This window comes from Hemitrygon akajei, chromosome 6 (genome assembly GCF_048418815.1).
Source record: "Hemitrygon akajei chromosome 6, sHemAka1.3, whole genome shotgun sequence".
Classification (NCBI taxonomy): Eukaryota; Metazoa; Chordata; class Chondrichthyes; order Myliobatiformes; family Dasyatidae; genus Hemitrygon; species Hemitrygon akajei.
The window spans coordinates 135,305,626-135,320,193 of NC_133129.1; the positions used below are offsets into that span (position 1 = coordinate 135,305,626).

Sequence of the window (14,568 nt, forward strand, 5' to 3'; positions counted from 1 at the left end):
GTTTCCTCAACACTACCTGCTCTACCTACCTTCATCTTGGCCACAAAGCCATCAATTCAGTCATCCAAATTATTGACATACAACCTACAAAAAAGGTGGTCCCGACATCGACCCTTGCAGAAAACCATTAGTCATCAGCAGTGTCCCTGCCTCCTGCCAATCAGCCAATGCTCTATCCATGCTAGTATCTTTCCTGTAATTCCACGGGCTCTTATCTTGTTAACAGGCTCATGTGTGGCACCTTGTCAAAGGCCTTCTGAAAATCACAACATGCACTGTTTTTCACCCCGCCCCCCCGGACCCCTTGTCTATTCTGCTTGCTATTTCTTATGAAATTCAAACAGATTTGTCAGGCAAGATTTTCCCTTAAGGAATCCATGCTGACTTTGGCATATTTTATCATGTGCCTCCAAGTACCCAGAGTTCTAATTCTTAAAATCAACTCTTAACAATCTTCCCAACCACTGAGGCCAGGCTAACTGGCCTATAATTTCCTTTGTTCTGCCTGCTTCCCTTCTTGAAGAGGGGAGTGACATTGATCTCCCACCTCCACCATTATTTTTAGCTTTCTCTCACTGCCCTCTTTCGTGTCTCTCTAACATTCTTCCAGACAGTTCAGCTATCATTAACACATTTAACATTATGTCTTTGAAGCACTTTTCCCAGAACATCTTGATCTTTGCCCCATTCTGTATTCCTTTTTGGGGGTTCAATTTGCTTGTTTTCTTAACAGTTCAGAAGAAAGGGTCATCAACCTGGAATGTTAACCTCTCCCTACAGATGATGCCTGACCTGCTGGGTATCTCCAGTATTTTGTTTTGTTTCAATTCAATTCAATTTTATGCTGAGGAAAGCATGCCACCTTTCCAGCAAGAAAATTAGATTTTAAAGGACATAATACAAAACAAATTTTCTTCCTTTTCAGTATCCACACTTCACCCATAAACCCCCAGTAATCTTTGGCTTGCCTCTTGCTCTTTAACTTTTAAAACCAACCAAAAATGGATGCACATAAATAGCAAAACAAAATTTAAGGTTCTCAGTTGTTAAATTAGATCTTGATAAATCAATAAATTCTTGATGGTTAGAATTTCCTTTGTTAATGAAGTTGGAGATGGGTTTTCAATCAAATATATTTCCCTGAAGTAGAACCGTGTTTGATTCAGATTGAATTGTGTATTTATCTTCTAACAGAGAACGTGCATATTTGGAGAAAAAGAGAGCCCTTCAGCTCCAGCGAGAATTGGAGCGAGCAGCACTCCAGGCTGAACGAGAAAAGGCTGAAAGAGAAAAGGCAAAGCAGGTGGGAATCTCTATCTTTGAGGAATTCTGAGGCACCAGCTGCTTCTTAAACTCCCCTCTATCTACTTATTCCCATGTGCCACCTCCCAAAAGGGCTTTATTTCTTGAATGATAATGAAGCAATTGCACTGTATATAGCTTCATTTTGAGAAACAAGAGTGGAGGGGTAGAGTATGGCTTTTGTCAATTCCAGTGAGGTTCTTTAATTATCTATTTGTATTTGATATTTAGAATGTGTTACAATTGCTGCAGTAAAAGGTTAATTAAAGCATAAAACATGTATATCAGTAATTACTATCCTCAACTTGAATAAACAAAACCTGTTTATTTCATAAAAATACATACATTTAATTGAATAGCGTAGATCCAAATGTTATCTGATTCATTTGTGCTGTGGTAAGTTAACTAATCACTACTTTTGGAGTGGAATAGTAATCTTTAGTTGTTAAAGATTATCAAATAATATTTCTTCAGGGTATTAACCACAGTTCCTTTTGTTTGGGGGAAGTTCAGGTTTGGAAACATGACATTCTCCTAAATGCATCCTGCAAGTTCACATCTCTAAGAGTAATCTTGCTGAATGTGCATTATTGCCATTCAGTTCCTGTAAGTGGTTCAGAAGTTACGGAATCTTCTTCAGTATCAAATTTTCCTTTTTTTTTGTAATTTATTTTATTGAAGTTCATCGTCAAACAAACATTTCCATAAGATATATTTCAGGTACTATACATATATCATATTCATATTTGCCACAAATCTCCACATAATATTTATCTGAGGTATACACTTATAGAGGAAAGAAAGAACAAGCAAAAGGAGAAAACTATGTACAAGTAGGGAGTGATCTTTTTTTACAACATATTCATTGATTTGTGAGAATAAAATCAGGCCTATGAAGTGTTATGGAGTTAAACCATTTTCCCCCAGTATGAATCAAATTGTTCCAGCTTATGATTAACAGATGCTGTTATCTTCTCCATTTTGTAAATTTCCATTGTAATTTCCACCCATGTATTTAAAGTTGGGCTCTCCTATGATAACCATTTCCTGGTAAGAGTCTTTTTACCAGCCATCAGCAGTATATTCATTAAATATTTATCTCTTTTCAACCATTCTTGAAGTATATACCCAAAATATAAGGTCTTATTTTCTAAGGGTATTTCACATTTAAAGATGTCTTGTTAGGGCATTGTGTATCCCACTCCAATAGTCTTTGATAACGGGGCAATCCCAGAAAATATGGTAATAGTTTGAATTTTGATTTCCACAATTTCTCCAGCAAACAGGGAGGTTACCATCATAATGGGACTTCTGAGAGGGTGTAATAAAATATCAAGTTTTTCCATCCAAACTCCCTCCATTTCTGTGAACTGGTACACTTTCATTGATACCTCCATGTTATTGTCCATTCTTCCTCAGATATAATTATCCCTCCTTCTTTCTCCCATTTTGTTTTAATGTATGAAGTTGAATGTATTTTAAGATTTGACAACCCCTTATACATGCTTGAAATGATTCTACTACTATTATCTGAATAATATGCTTTTCTAAATAGCTCTATCAAGCATGTACTTGCCTTGGTTACATTTTTAACCCTCCTATTAACATACTGATGCATCTGCAAATACCAGTAATCGTCTTGTTTTTCTCTTAAAGCATTTCAAAACCGAACAGTGTTCCTTCTTTCATTATATTGCAAAGAACTGTTATTCCTTTAGTTGTCCAGTCCTTAAATCTAGCATCCAGTTTATTCGTTGTGAAATCCGAGTCATATGCATACCAATTAAGAATTACAATATCTCCCTCTAGCTTATATTCTTTAATAATAGTTTTCCATATTTTAAGAGTCCATTTCACCCATGGGTTATCAATAGTATTTATGCAAGTTTGTAGGTTGGTATCAGCCAAAATTGCTTGTATGGGGATGGGAAGTATCCTCCTCAATGTTTTTCCATTGAGCGTCATATGATGGGTTGCACCAACATATCACAGCTCTCAACTGCGCTGCAAAATAATCTCTAAGAGAAGGTAGGCCCCCCCCCCCCCTTTTCCTTGGCTAATTGCAAAGTTTTGAGACGAACTCTAGGCCTTTTACCTTGCCATATTGATCTTCATAACATCTTGTTCTATTCATTGAATTGATTTTGGTTAATCTCTATTGGTAGGGTCTGAAAGAGATATAATATTCATTTTAATGGATTCAATCCTTGAACTGAGACTAAAAAAAGGAATTAAGTTCCATCTTGTTATATCTTCCTTAATTTTTTTATATATAGGCTGATAATTGCATTCTGACAATTTTGCCAAATCTTTTGGCATAATGATGCCCAAATATTTGAAAGACTCTGTTTGCCATGCCATGCCATATCTACTTTCAATTTCTCTTGGTGGGCTATAGTTATATGAAAGTAATTGGGTTTTATCTATGTTGATCTTGTATCCTGATAATTGACCATATTGTTCAAAGGATTGCATCAATTTAGGTAAAGACTATTTTGGATGCCCTAAATAGATCAAAATGTTATCCACCTAACAGGCCAATTTATGCTCTGTCCCTTTAATAGTAATTTCATTTTGTCTGATGTATTGAGCTAGTGGTTCCAGATATAACGCAAAGAGTAGCGGTGACCATGCACAACCCTGTCTCGTGTCCCTTTCTAGGGTAAAACTATTTGATAAATATCCATTGATTTTAATCCTAGCAGTAGGATTGTCATATAGAGCCTGTATAGTTTTAATAATTGTCATGTAAACCAAATCTATGTAAAACTTTGTAAAGAAAATTCCAATTAACTGAATCAAATGCCTTTTCAGTGTTCATGCTTATCACTATTGCTTCAATTTTATTTTTTTGTATATGGTCCATAATGTGAAGTGTCCTTCGTATATTGTCTTGTGTTTGGTGTTCTTGTATAAAACCTGTCTGATCATTATGTATCAGTGTGGGTAGAAACTCTTCTAATCGTTTGGCCATGATGGAGGTAAATAATCTATAATCTACATTAAGAACAGATATTAAATGACCCACATTCCATTTTACCCTTGCCTTTCGGTATACTTCCTTCCAGCTGGGTGGCATTTGTACCTTTTTTTTTAGAGCCCAGTTCAGTGTGGGGAGTAAAACAGGAATTAATTCAGTTTTAAATTCTTTATACCACTCTGCCGTATGTCCATCTGGTCCTGGTGACTTGCTTAATTTAAGCCTACTAATTGCAGTTTTTAGTTCAGCTTCAGTTATGTCAGCAGTCATCGTTCTATTTTGTTCTTTGCTTAAAATGGGTAACTCTAGAGAATTCAAGAAGGTGTCAATTTGGGTTATGCTTCCCCCGGAACTTTGGAATATAGAGTTTTGTAAAACACTTCAAAAGCTTCTTAAATTTCACTTAGCTTATTTTTTATTTTTAAATCATTTTTGTTCTTGTATCCCTAATTCTATTTCTGCTATTTTTTTTTCAGTTTCCATGCCAGTATTTTCATAGATTTAGATCCACTTTCATAGTGTCTCTGTTTCAGAAATGTTAGATTTTTCCTGATTTCTTGTGTAGCCAAACTATTAATTTCATTCCTAATTTTTAAATTTCCCCTAATGTATCCTGTGCCAAACTCAATTTGGTTTTTTTTTTTGCTAGTTCCTTCAGCCTATTTTGTAATTCCTCTAATGTTTTATTCCTTTTTTTTTCTTCTTAAATGAAGATATAATTTTCCCTCTTAAGACAGCCTTCAGAGTATCCCATGGAATGAGAGGTGAAACCTCTCCATTATCACTGAATTCTAAGTAAAGACTAACTTCTTTTTAAATTTGTTCCTTAAAGTAGGGATCATTGAGTAGACTTTAATTTAGTTTCCAAATAGTATTCTTTGGTTGTAGGTCAAAATCAACAGATAAATATATAGGTGTATGGTCACTTACATCTATTGTCCCAATTCCACAGGTGTTTATTTTGTCTTTGTCTTTTCCAAATGTTATGAAATAGTCTATTCTTGTATATACAGAATGGAGGGCAGAATAATGAGTGTATTCCCTTCTGTTGGGGAAAAAGATTCCTCCATATTTCAATTAGACCAACATCCTCAAAAAGTGTATTAACTTTCTTATGTAAGGACTTTGTTTCATAGGTTTTTCTATTGGAAGAGTCTAACTTTGATGTAATTGTAAATTTTAGTCTCCCCCACATCATCAGGAGACCTTCTGTTTCCGTTACCATAATATTAGTAATTTTCTGGAAGAAACTAATATCACTTCCTGGGGGTGTGTGTATATTCAATAGAGTAACTGAATTTCCATCTATATTCCCCCTTACCAGAATATATCTGCCCTCATCTCCCATTTTGAATACTTTTTCAAAATTTAGCTTGCTTGAGATGAGAATAGCAATTCCTCTCCTATGTCCTGATTTATATGAGGAGAAAAACAAATTAGTGAAGCCCATTCTCTTTAGTTTTCCATGTTCATTATCACTTTAAGTGAGTGTCCTGTAAATGTACTACATGTCCTGTAAATATATTTTCTTCATTTTTGATAGAATTTTACTGCATTTGATTGGATTTAACAGCCCATTGACATGAAAAGAAATGAATTTTACTTTGTCCTTAGCCATGTGTATTTATCTGTCAGTATATCATTAAAATTAGCAAAATAGAACTTAATTAATCTACTCCCTGTACAAATAATAACCGAGAAACGTGAATGAAAAATAAGGTACTGAAGGTGTGATTCCAAGGCTATGGTCTCTAGCAGATGACCCTGGGTTGAACTAGAGGAAATGTCTAGCCGTGGGGAGGTTGGCCTCTCCTACCTGTGAGTTGAGGGCCCCCACTGCATCTATTAAAGCAAGTGGGGAAAAAACTGTCCATTACACAGAAAAGATTTCCCTGTGTTTTCTCCCATGTATATATTCTCATTTAGTTGGGGGGAAAGGAGTGAATGAATGAATAAAAGATAAAATAATTGAGTAATATAAAATCCACATTGTAATATGTACTTCTTCAGGTAAGTATAGCACCATCTCTTTTTGCTTCTGTTTAGCTTATCAACACTTTTGAAATTAGTCAGACCTTGTGGTTCTTCTGGAGGGGGTGAGGGCTGTCTTCTGAAAACCTGGTCACTTCCTGATATTCTTCTCTCGCTCTCCTCCCATTCCCTGCTTTCTCAATTCTCTATTTCCCAAGCAGAACGGGATAACTGCTCAGCCAGGCTTTCCCTTGGTTTGATCACGCTGATGGGCAACCGTCTGTCCTTCATGCCTGCAGTCGCCTCTTCTACTGTCTGATGCAGCTGCATCAAGTTTTCATTAAAAACACTTGCAGTTTAGCAGGGTATGGAGTCTGGAAGCTAATCCTTCTTTGCTTCAATACTCGCTTCGCTTCAGAATATTCCTTGCATTTCTGCAGGACCACTGGGGGGGTAACCTTGATCAAAATATATTAATTTCCCATTTAAAAATACCTTCTCATTTCCCCAGGCCTTGCGCAGAATCTCTGGTTTGATTTTGTACCAAAGGAACCTGATTACTATTGACCGTGGCTTATTTTCCCTGTCTCCAGAAAGCCTCGGGACAAGCGCGCAGTGTGCACTCTCAATGTCAAGTGCCATGGTCGGGGGAAGCTCCGGTGTGTCCCATAGCAAGTTTTCTACAAACTCCACCATAGACAACCCCTCCGCACCTTTGGGAACATTATATATCCTGATATTCTTTCGTCGTGACTTTCCTCCTTGGTCGAGTAATTTATTTTCTTGTTGATTTAACACTTTTATCATCTTACTTTGTGTCCGTTCCACATTTTGAATGCGATCTTCCACCTTTTCAATCCATGTCTCTGCCACTGCTATTTTTTGATTAATGTTGGTGAGCTCTGACTTGATATCACTTAGTTGCTGTTTTATGTATTTTTGGAATTTCTGTATCTCTTCCAGAAACTTGCTGCTTCACCTTATCGAGGCCCAGCATCAGCCTCGTTGCCACATGTTTGTGTAGGAGAGCCACTCGCTGCATCCTCCTTGTCCACAGGCTCCGCAGTGACACTTTTTTATCTCCGTTCCTTTTCCCCATTCTTGCCCCTCTTACCAGTTCAGATATTTTTGAGAGATCTAGTATTTGGTGGATTAACGAGGCGAAATAAGCATTTTTCTGGAGGAGCTATTATTTTAGGCTGCCATTCTGAACAATGACGTCACTGGAACCTTCAGCATCAAATTTTCAACATTGGAAGTTCTGATTACATGCTTGTCTGACAAGATTACATACCTGTTCAAGCAAATGAACCCACCTTGTGGGATGATGTCACCTAGGATTTTAGAACTATTTGTATTGTACACTTGTAGCTCAACTAATATAGGAATCCTCTATGTTGTTTCTGCTTGTAGGAGGAAAAACAATTGGCAGACCTGGAAAGACAGCGTTTGGAAAAAGAGAAGATTAGAAAGGAACAGGAAATAAAACAACAAGAAACTGAAAAGAGAAATCGTGAAAATGAGGAAAGAAAATGGAAGGAAGAACAAGACAAGAAAGCTGAGAAGGAAGTTGCAAGCAAAAATATACTGAATGTGACTGTGGAGGTTCATGTAAGTGTTTGGGAGGAATGTGAAATGAACAGATTTGTTTTAAGCTTTGCATTTTATTGCAATTATTTAGTATTTTCAAACTTGCATTGCTATAGTGTGATTTGTAGACTTTTTTGTGAACGACAGTTGGCTGTGAGAAACGTAATCAGTAAATGATCATGGATTTTTTTTACTAATGGCTCAAGACTAAATGTAATGTGTTTCTACAAGATGGAATAGTGCATGTGTACCCTTTTGCTGAGATAGTTGAAATCTAGATCTGCATGACTATTAAAGATGGTGGCAAATAAACAGATAAGTAGAAAGGGAAGAAGGAAACTTAAGAGAAGAGTATGCTCACAGAAAGTTGATTTAATTAAACTGTGCTGGGAATAAATGATTATTTGACAATCTTGAGTTTTAACCGATGAACTTGTTTTCTAGCACACTCCACCTCCAGAGTCTTATGCAATGACTCCCAATACTAAAGTCAAGGTACCCAAAGTAAATTTGGAGGATTATGGAATGGACTTGAACAGTGACGACTCTACTGATGATGAGGGAGCACCACGTAAACCAATCCCTGTTTGGGCTAGTGGTAAGTGATTTCAAATTAAATAATCATAATCAGTTTTATTATCAATGACATGTTGCAGCAGCATTAAAGTGCAATACATAAAAGATGCTATACAAGTTGCATATGTTACAATAATATATAAAACATAAATCAAAAAGTGAGCAAAATACTAAGGGAGGGTTCATAGACTATTCAGAATTCTGATGGCAGAGGTGAAGAAGCTGCTCCTAAATGGGAGATGGGCGGAGAGACTATGACCATTTACCTTTTCTAAGCTACATAATTTTGTATACCTCCTGTAAGTTTAGCACTCTGCCTCCTACACTCTGGGGTGGGGGGGGGGGGGTAGATGCCCAGTTTCTCCTTGTAACTCAAGCCCTCCAGTCCCAGTAACAACCTTGTGAAACTTTTCTGCACCCACTCCTGCTTTGTAACCTCCTTTTGCTGCAAAACCAGATCTGCATGTGATGCTCCCAAAGATTTTTACAGTAGTAAAATGAGGTCCCAATTAATGCCCTAACTGAAGGCAAATGTGCACATCTTTACCATGTTGTTACCCTGTGTCTCCACTTTTGGAGAACTGGTCTCTCTGGTTAACAACTTTGTCATTTACTGTGAAGGTCCTGACCTGGTTCAGCTAACACTTGTCAGAATTAAACTTCATCTGCTAGACTGTGGCCTGTTTCCCCAGTTTATCTAGATTCTGTTGTAATCTTACATTACACACTTCAATGCCCACTATACCACCAATTCTGAAGTCATTCAGAAACTCACTAACTCTGCCAAATACATTTTTATTCAAATTGTTACTATAGATGACAAACAGGGGACCCAGCATCAATCCCTGTAGTACACCAATCTGAAAAACAGTTACAGACTACCACCCTCTGACTACTACCACCAATTTTGTTACCAGAGGTTCCCAGGTGTTTTTACTTTCTGGACTAGCCTTGACAAGATCTTGTTAAAGTTCATAGAAAATGTCCACAGCCTTGCCCTCATCAGTCCTCGTCATTGCCTCTTTAAAGAACTCATCGAATTTGTGAGACACTATTTCTCACACACACATCCATGCTGATTATTCATAATCAGCTCCTTTTTCCAAATATTGTAAGATCCTGTCCCTCAGAATCACCTCCAGTAACTTACGATAGGCTCACCAGCCTTTAGTTTCCTGGCCTGTCATTGTGGTCCCTGACGCCTTGTCACTTGAAGCTTTGGGATAATGAACTGCCTTAGTTAAATATAATGTTGCAATGAAGGAAGGAACTACTGTCCTAGGAGACTTTTTTTTTTTAAACCATGATGTTCAGTTTAAAAATGCTGGGCCTGGAGAATAACTCATTTTGAGCTTCACACACTTCTAAATTTTGATTGAGCTATATTAATCAGTTCTGCACAGATTCTTTAAGCTCAAGTATATTGTCATTCACCTATACACAAATGAAACATCGTTCCTCTGGGGCCAAGATGCAAAATACAGTACATATAACTGTGCGACAAAAATAATATCAGCACGTCCCTGAGTGGCGTGGCCTGAAGATAGATAGACAAGTTGACATAAGGTGTTGGGTGCATGTTTATGTAGGACAGTATAATCTTACTGGCACTATTATAATAAAACAAGCAGTGGTATAAATGTGAAACAGCAGCAATAAAAGATGAAAAGTGACCAATGCAGGATGAGTGTGTAAGTTTGGGAGTGGGAAGCAGGACATTCAGATGGAGTGTGCATATGTGTTGCCACCCAGCACACATGTATATGCATCAAGAACCTAACTATTCAAAATTGAGTATTGGGGGGAAAACTCAAATTACTGGAAAAATCATACTGCAGGTCACATTAGTGCAAGAGACAGTTACATTATATTTCACCTGCCTTCTCATCCCCAAGACATCAAAAGAGCAATTATATCAATTAAATGACTTTGCATATACAATTTGGTTTATAAACAAATACTTCTATTTTCTGTATTACACTTCAAGTTTGAATTGTAATGGACTTTTTTTTCCTCTTATCAGGTAAAGAACTACAGAAAGCCCTCGTGCAGCAGTATTATCATCCCATTGACCTGGACAAATTTTTCGGTGTCATTCAACCACCCAATCTTGAAACCATCTTCAGTAAAAGCAAACCACGTTATCTGAAACGCACTAGTTCTGCAGTGTGGCATTCACCACCGCTATTGAACAGGGTTAATGTACCCTATTCCTTTAAGAAATACTGAATTTTATATTTTACAGTAACAATCCAAGTTTTGTAAAATATGAAACTGTCTCTTCAATCCTCTGACTATTATATCATGATTTTACTATCTTCTCTGCTTTTGTTTGTATATGTATATAGCTGATAAAGACTTCCAATGGAATATCAATCATCTGTTTCTCAGGAACCTTTTTATGCATGGGTCGACTTTGAAATTTCTGTGTCAAATGGAAGCTGGGATTTTGGTGTAATTGCACAATATTAGGGTCCATACTGTGCATCTGTCTGCACACCCGCCAGAGCTTCATATTTGAATGAGCCTTGTCTATCAAAGTTGCTTTAATCGTATGGTAACTGATACTTAGGCTGTGCCATACAGCTGGAATAACAAGGCCCAACTTCAAATCATGCTCGATAACATTGGAGACATCACTGCATGTTGAAATCTGTTTTGCTTACTTTCAGCTAAGCATTGGGGAAAATCTCAAATTTTCTACGGTAGTTCATGCTCATGGAGATACGAGATATAGTTTCATTTACAAAAAAAAATTCACAACCATTCTCTTCTGCTGCTTAGAATATTGTGTACATATCTTTACTTGGATAAGATGTCTGAAGGTGCCCCTGGAGTCATGCTGCAGCCAGATGATAATAGTAACAAAAAGCCTTTAGTGTTTCAGATGCTACACCTGTGGCGTTGTGCACAATTCTTTTATTATGTTTGTTATGATATTGGAATGAGAAGCTGAGCTACATGATACCTTGACTATCATGGCCTGACGAGTGTTTTATTAGTGTATTAAAATCTTGTCAGCAAAGGCTATATTAAGATGAAAATGTGTATCTTTAAGTTCCTGACTATTAATTTTGTGAGATTTTTAGATTCGGTTCTTTTTCTTAAAAAAAAATTGCTGCATTAGTTGAAATGCAATACTGAGATGAAAGGATTATTCTGGAACAAAGAAGCAAAAAAATAGACCATTCACCCTTTTATTCTGCTCTACCCATCATTTTCTCTTGAGCAGAACTCTCATTTATTACTCCTCTGTACAACTTGTTTGAATTCCTTTTATGGAGGCACATGAGGTTGAAACTGATTAAGTCTGTAGTCTCACCATGTTTCTAGTGCAGGGGTGGGCAAACCTTTTGACTTGTGGGCCACAAGGGGTTCTAAAATTTGACAGGGGGGCCGGACCAGGAGCAGATGGACGGAGTGTTTTGGTAATACACCTCATAAGAGAAAATAAAATATCATGGGATATGTAGAAAACATGTGCTTTAATTTCAATTGAAAATGAACAAATGCATTACAACAAAATATCTGTCTTTGAAGTCCCATGGTATTTAGCTATTTATTGAAATGACTTTTAAAACACTGAAAATTAAATGAATAAAATACAGCTTTTTTAATAGTAACAGTTATTATTTTAAAGCACTGAAAATTCTGTTATCCTTCAAGATATTATCATCAACACTCTCCTCCTGACTGTCTTTATTTCAAAAACGGTAGGAGATGCAGGTCTACTTGTCCTGCTCCTTCGTATTCAATTGTCCCCTGTGCCAAAACTCAACAACGACCAGCACAAGGACAGAACAGTGACAGCGCGCCAGTATGCGGAGCGCGTTATTTGATCTGGAGTGCATTTTTTATTTTGAGAACGTACGTGCACCTGCGCACTACTCATGTCCATCACTTAACAGAAATGACATGTAACATGTAAGGCTTATTGAAAAAAATATTTTCAAATGCATTTTTTACATAACACAACAAAGAAACTTATTTTTAATTTCAGTGGGAACAGTGTTGTTGGTCTCCCTTTTTAGCCAGCGCATCAAATTCTGGATTTAGTTTTGTTGTGGCGAAAACGCCAGAATTGCGGGGAAAAAAACGTTAACAAGGTTTATTAATATAATTTCATCAAGTTCTGTGGCCGGATTAAAAAGCTTAACGGGCCGCATATGGCCCCCGGGCCGTAGTTTGCCCATGCCTGTTCTAGTGTAACCTGGGCTATTTATGCAGTTCTCTTTTTGCCATTCCCCCACTTCTGCCATACTAATCTCTCAGTCAAACCCTCAGCTCCTTGTTCCAAATAATATTGTGTTAAATAGCTTCTGATTGATCATACACCTTCACTGATTGTGATGCTGGAATGCATTTGGAGAAGTTATTTATCTCAAGCAACTGATTCAAATTTAATCGGAACAACTGCCTGAGAGTGGGAGAGTTCTGCTACTAAAGTGCAAATTCCTAGCTTGGTATTGAGCCTCCAATTTGAGGATATACCATGTTGTGAAAATATAAATAAAGGGTTTGCTACCCATTATAATACAGACACTATGCAAGTCACTTGTGCAACAGAATTTTTTTTTTTGAATTGGTGCAACTTTGTTTTGAGTGAGTGCTGATTGGGTGAAAGGCACAGAGTCGACTGTACTTCCTAAGAAGGTTGGCGTCATTCAATGTCTGTAGTGAGATGCTGAAGATGTTCTATAGGTCAGTTGTGGAGAGCGCCCTCTTCTTTGTGGTGGCGTGTTGGGGAGGAAGCATTAAGAAGAGGGACGCCTCACGTCTTAATAAGCTGGTAAGGAAGGCGGGCTCTGTCGTGAGCAAAGTACTGGAGAGTTTAACATTGGTAGCTGAGCGAAGGGCGCTGAGTAGGCTACGGTCAATTATGGATAACTCTGAACATCCTCTACATAGCACCATCCAGAGACAGAGAAGCAGTTTCAGCGACAGGTTACTATCGATACAATGCTCCTCAGACAGGATGAAGAGGTCAATACTCCCCAATGCCATTAGGCTTTACAATTCTACCGCCAGGACTTAAGAACTTTTTAAAAGCTATTATTAATGCTTTTTGAGATAGTGATTTAGATGCATATCATATTTTTTACTGAGTTAAGAATTGTATGTAATTAGTTTTGCTACAACAAGTGTATGGGACATTGGAAAAAAAGTTGAATTTCCCCATGGGGATGAATAAAGTATCTATCTATCTATCTATCTATCTATCTATCTATCTATCTATCTATCTAAACAGTAGAAAAATCTGTGTCTTCACATCAAACTTGATTCAATTGAAGATTTTTTTGCCCCCAAGACCTGCAGGCTTCAAGTTTATTATACAATATTCCTCCAGTCCAAGTTGCACAACAAAGTACGTGCATATAACTCACATATAAATCAGAAGTGATATTACCACAAATAATGAGGTGCATAAATGATATAAATTAAAAAATAAACAGTATAACACTACTGCCACCACATGCATGATGAGAACTGGGTGGTGGTGGGAGTTGAGTAGTTTTATAGCCTGGGGGGAGGGGGGGAAGAAACTTTCCTATCCGAACAGTTCTTGGTCTAATCCTTCCATACATGCTTGATGGGTGGGGGGAGGGTGTCAAAGAGTGTTGGACAGATGGGAGGGATCACTCAAAATGCTGAGGCCCTGTGTAAGCAGCACTCCAGATAAATATCTCTAAAGGGTAGAAGAGAGACCCCGATGATCCTCTCAACAGTACTTGCAATACAGCTGGTCAGGACACTTACCATATCGCTCGTGTACAAAGCTGATTAAAATGGGGGAGGGCAGTGGGGAAGCCTCGATCCCCAGAAAGTGGAGATGCTGCTTTGCTTTCTTGACAAAAAGAGGTGGTGTTGAGGGACCAGGTGAGATCTTCCAATATGTGCACTCACAGAAATTTCGTGCTCTTAACTCTCCAGAGGAGCTGTGTATGTGCATTAAGGAGTGATCAGCCTGAACCTTCATAAATCCACAATGACTAAACTCATTGATGAAGGATGTGTATATAGATTTCAGCAAGGCTTTTGATAAGGTACCCCTTGCAAGACTTATTGAGAAAGTAAGGAGGCATGGGATCCAAGGGTTTGTGGATCCAGAACTGGCTTGCCCACAGAAGGCAAAGAGTGGTTGTAGACAG

At 37.6% G+C, this 14,568-nt stretch overlaps 1 protein-coding gene across 2 annotated transcripts in view; it reads left to right on the plus strand.

Moving 5' to 3' along the window:
* incenp (inner centromere protein) overlaps positions 1-12,026 on the plus strand; it is a 40,520-nt gene extending 28,494 nt beyond the window's left edge. For both annotated transcript variants that reach the window (XM_073049314.1, XM_073049315.1), the window contains exons 16-19: positions 1,195-1,303; positions 7,667-7,864; positions 8,288-8,441; positions 10,443-12,026. In XM_073049314.1, the coding sequence (XP_072905415.1) occupies positions 1,195-1,303; positions 7,667-7,864; positions 8,288-8,441; positions 10,443-10,648 (667 nt within the window). In that variant the 3' untranslated portion in view covers positions 10,649-12,026. The remainder of the gene's footprint in view (positions 1-1,194; positions 1,304-7,666; positions 7,865-8,287; positions 8,442-10,442) is intronic.
* Positions 12,027-14,568: the final 2,542 nt, after the last annotated feature.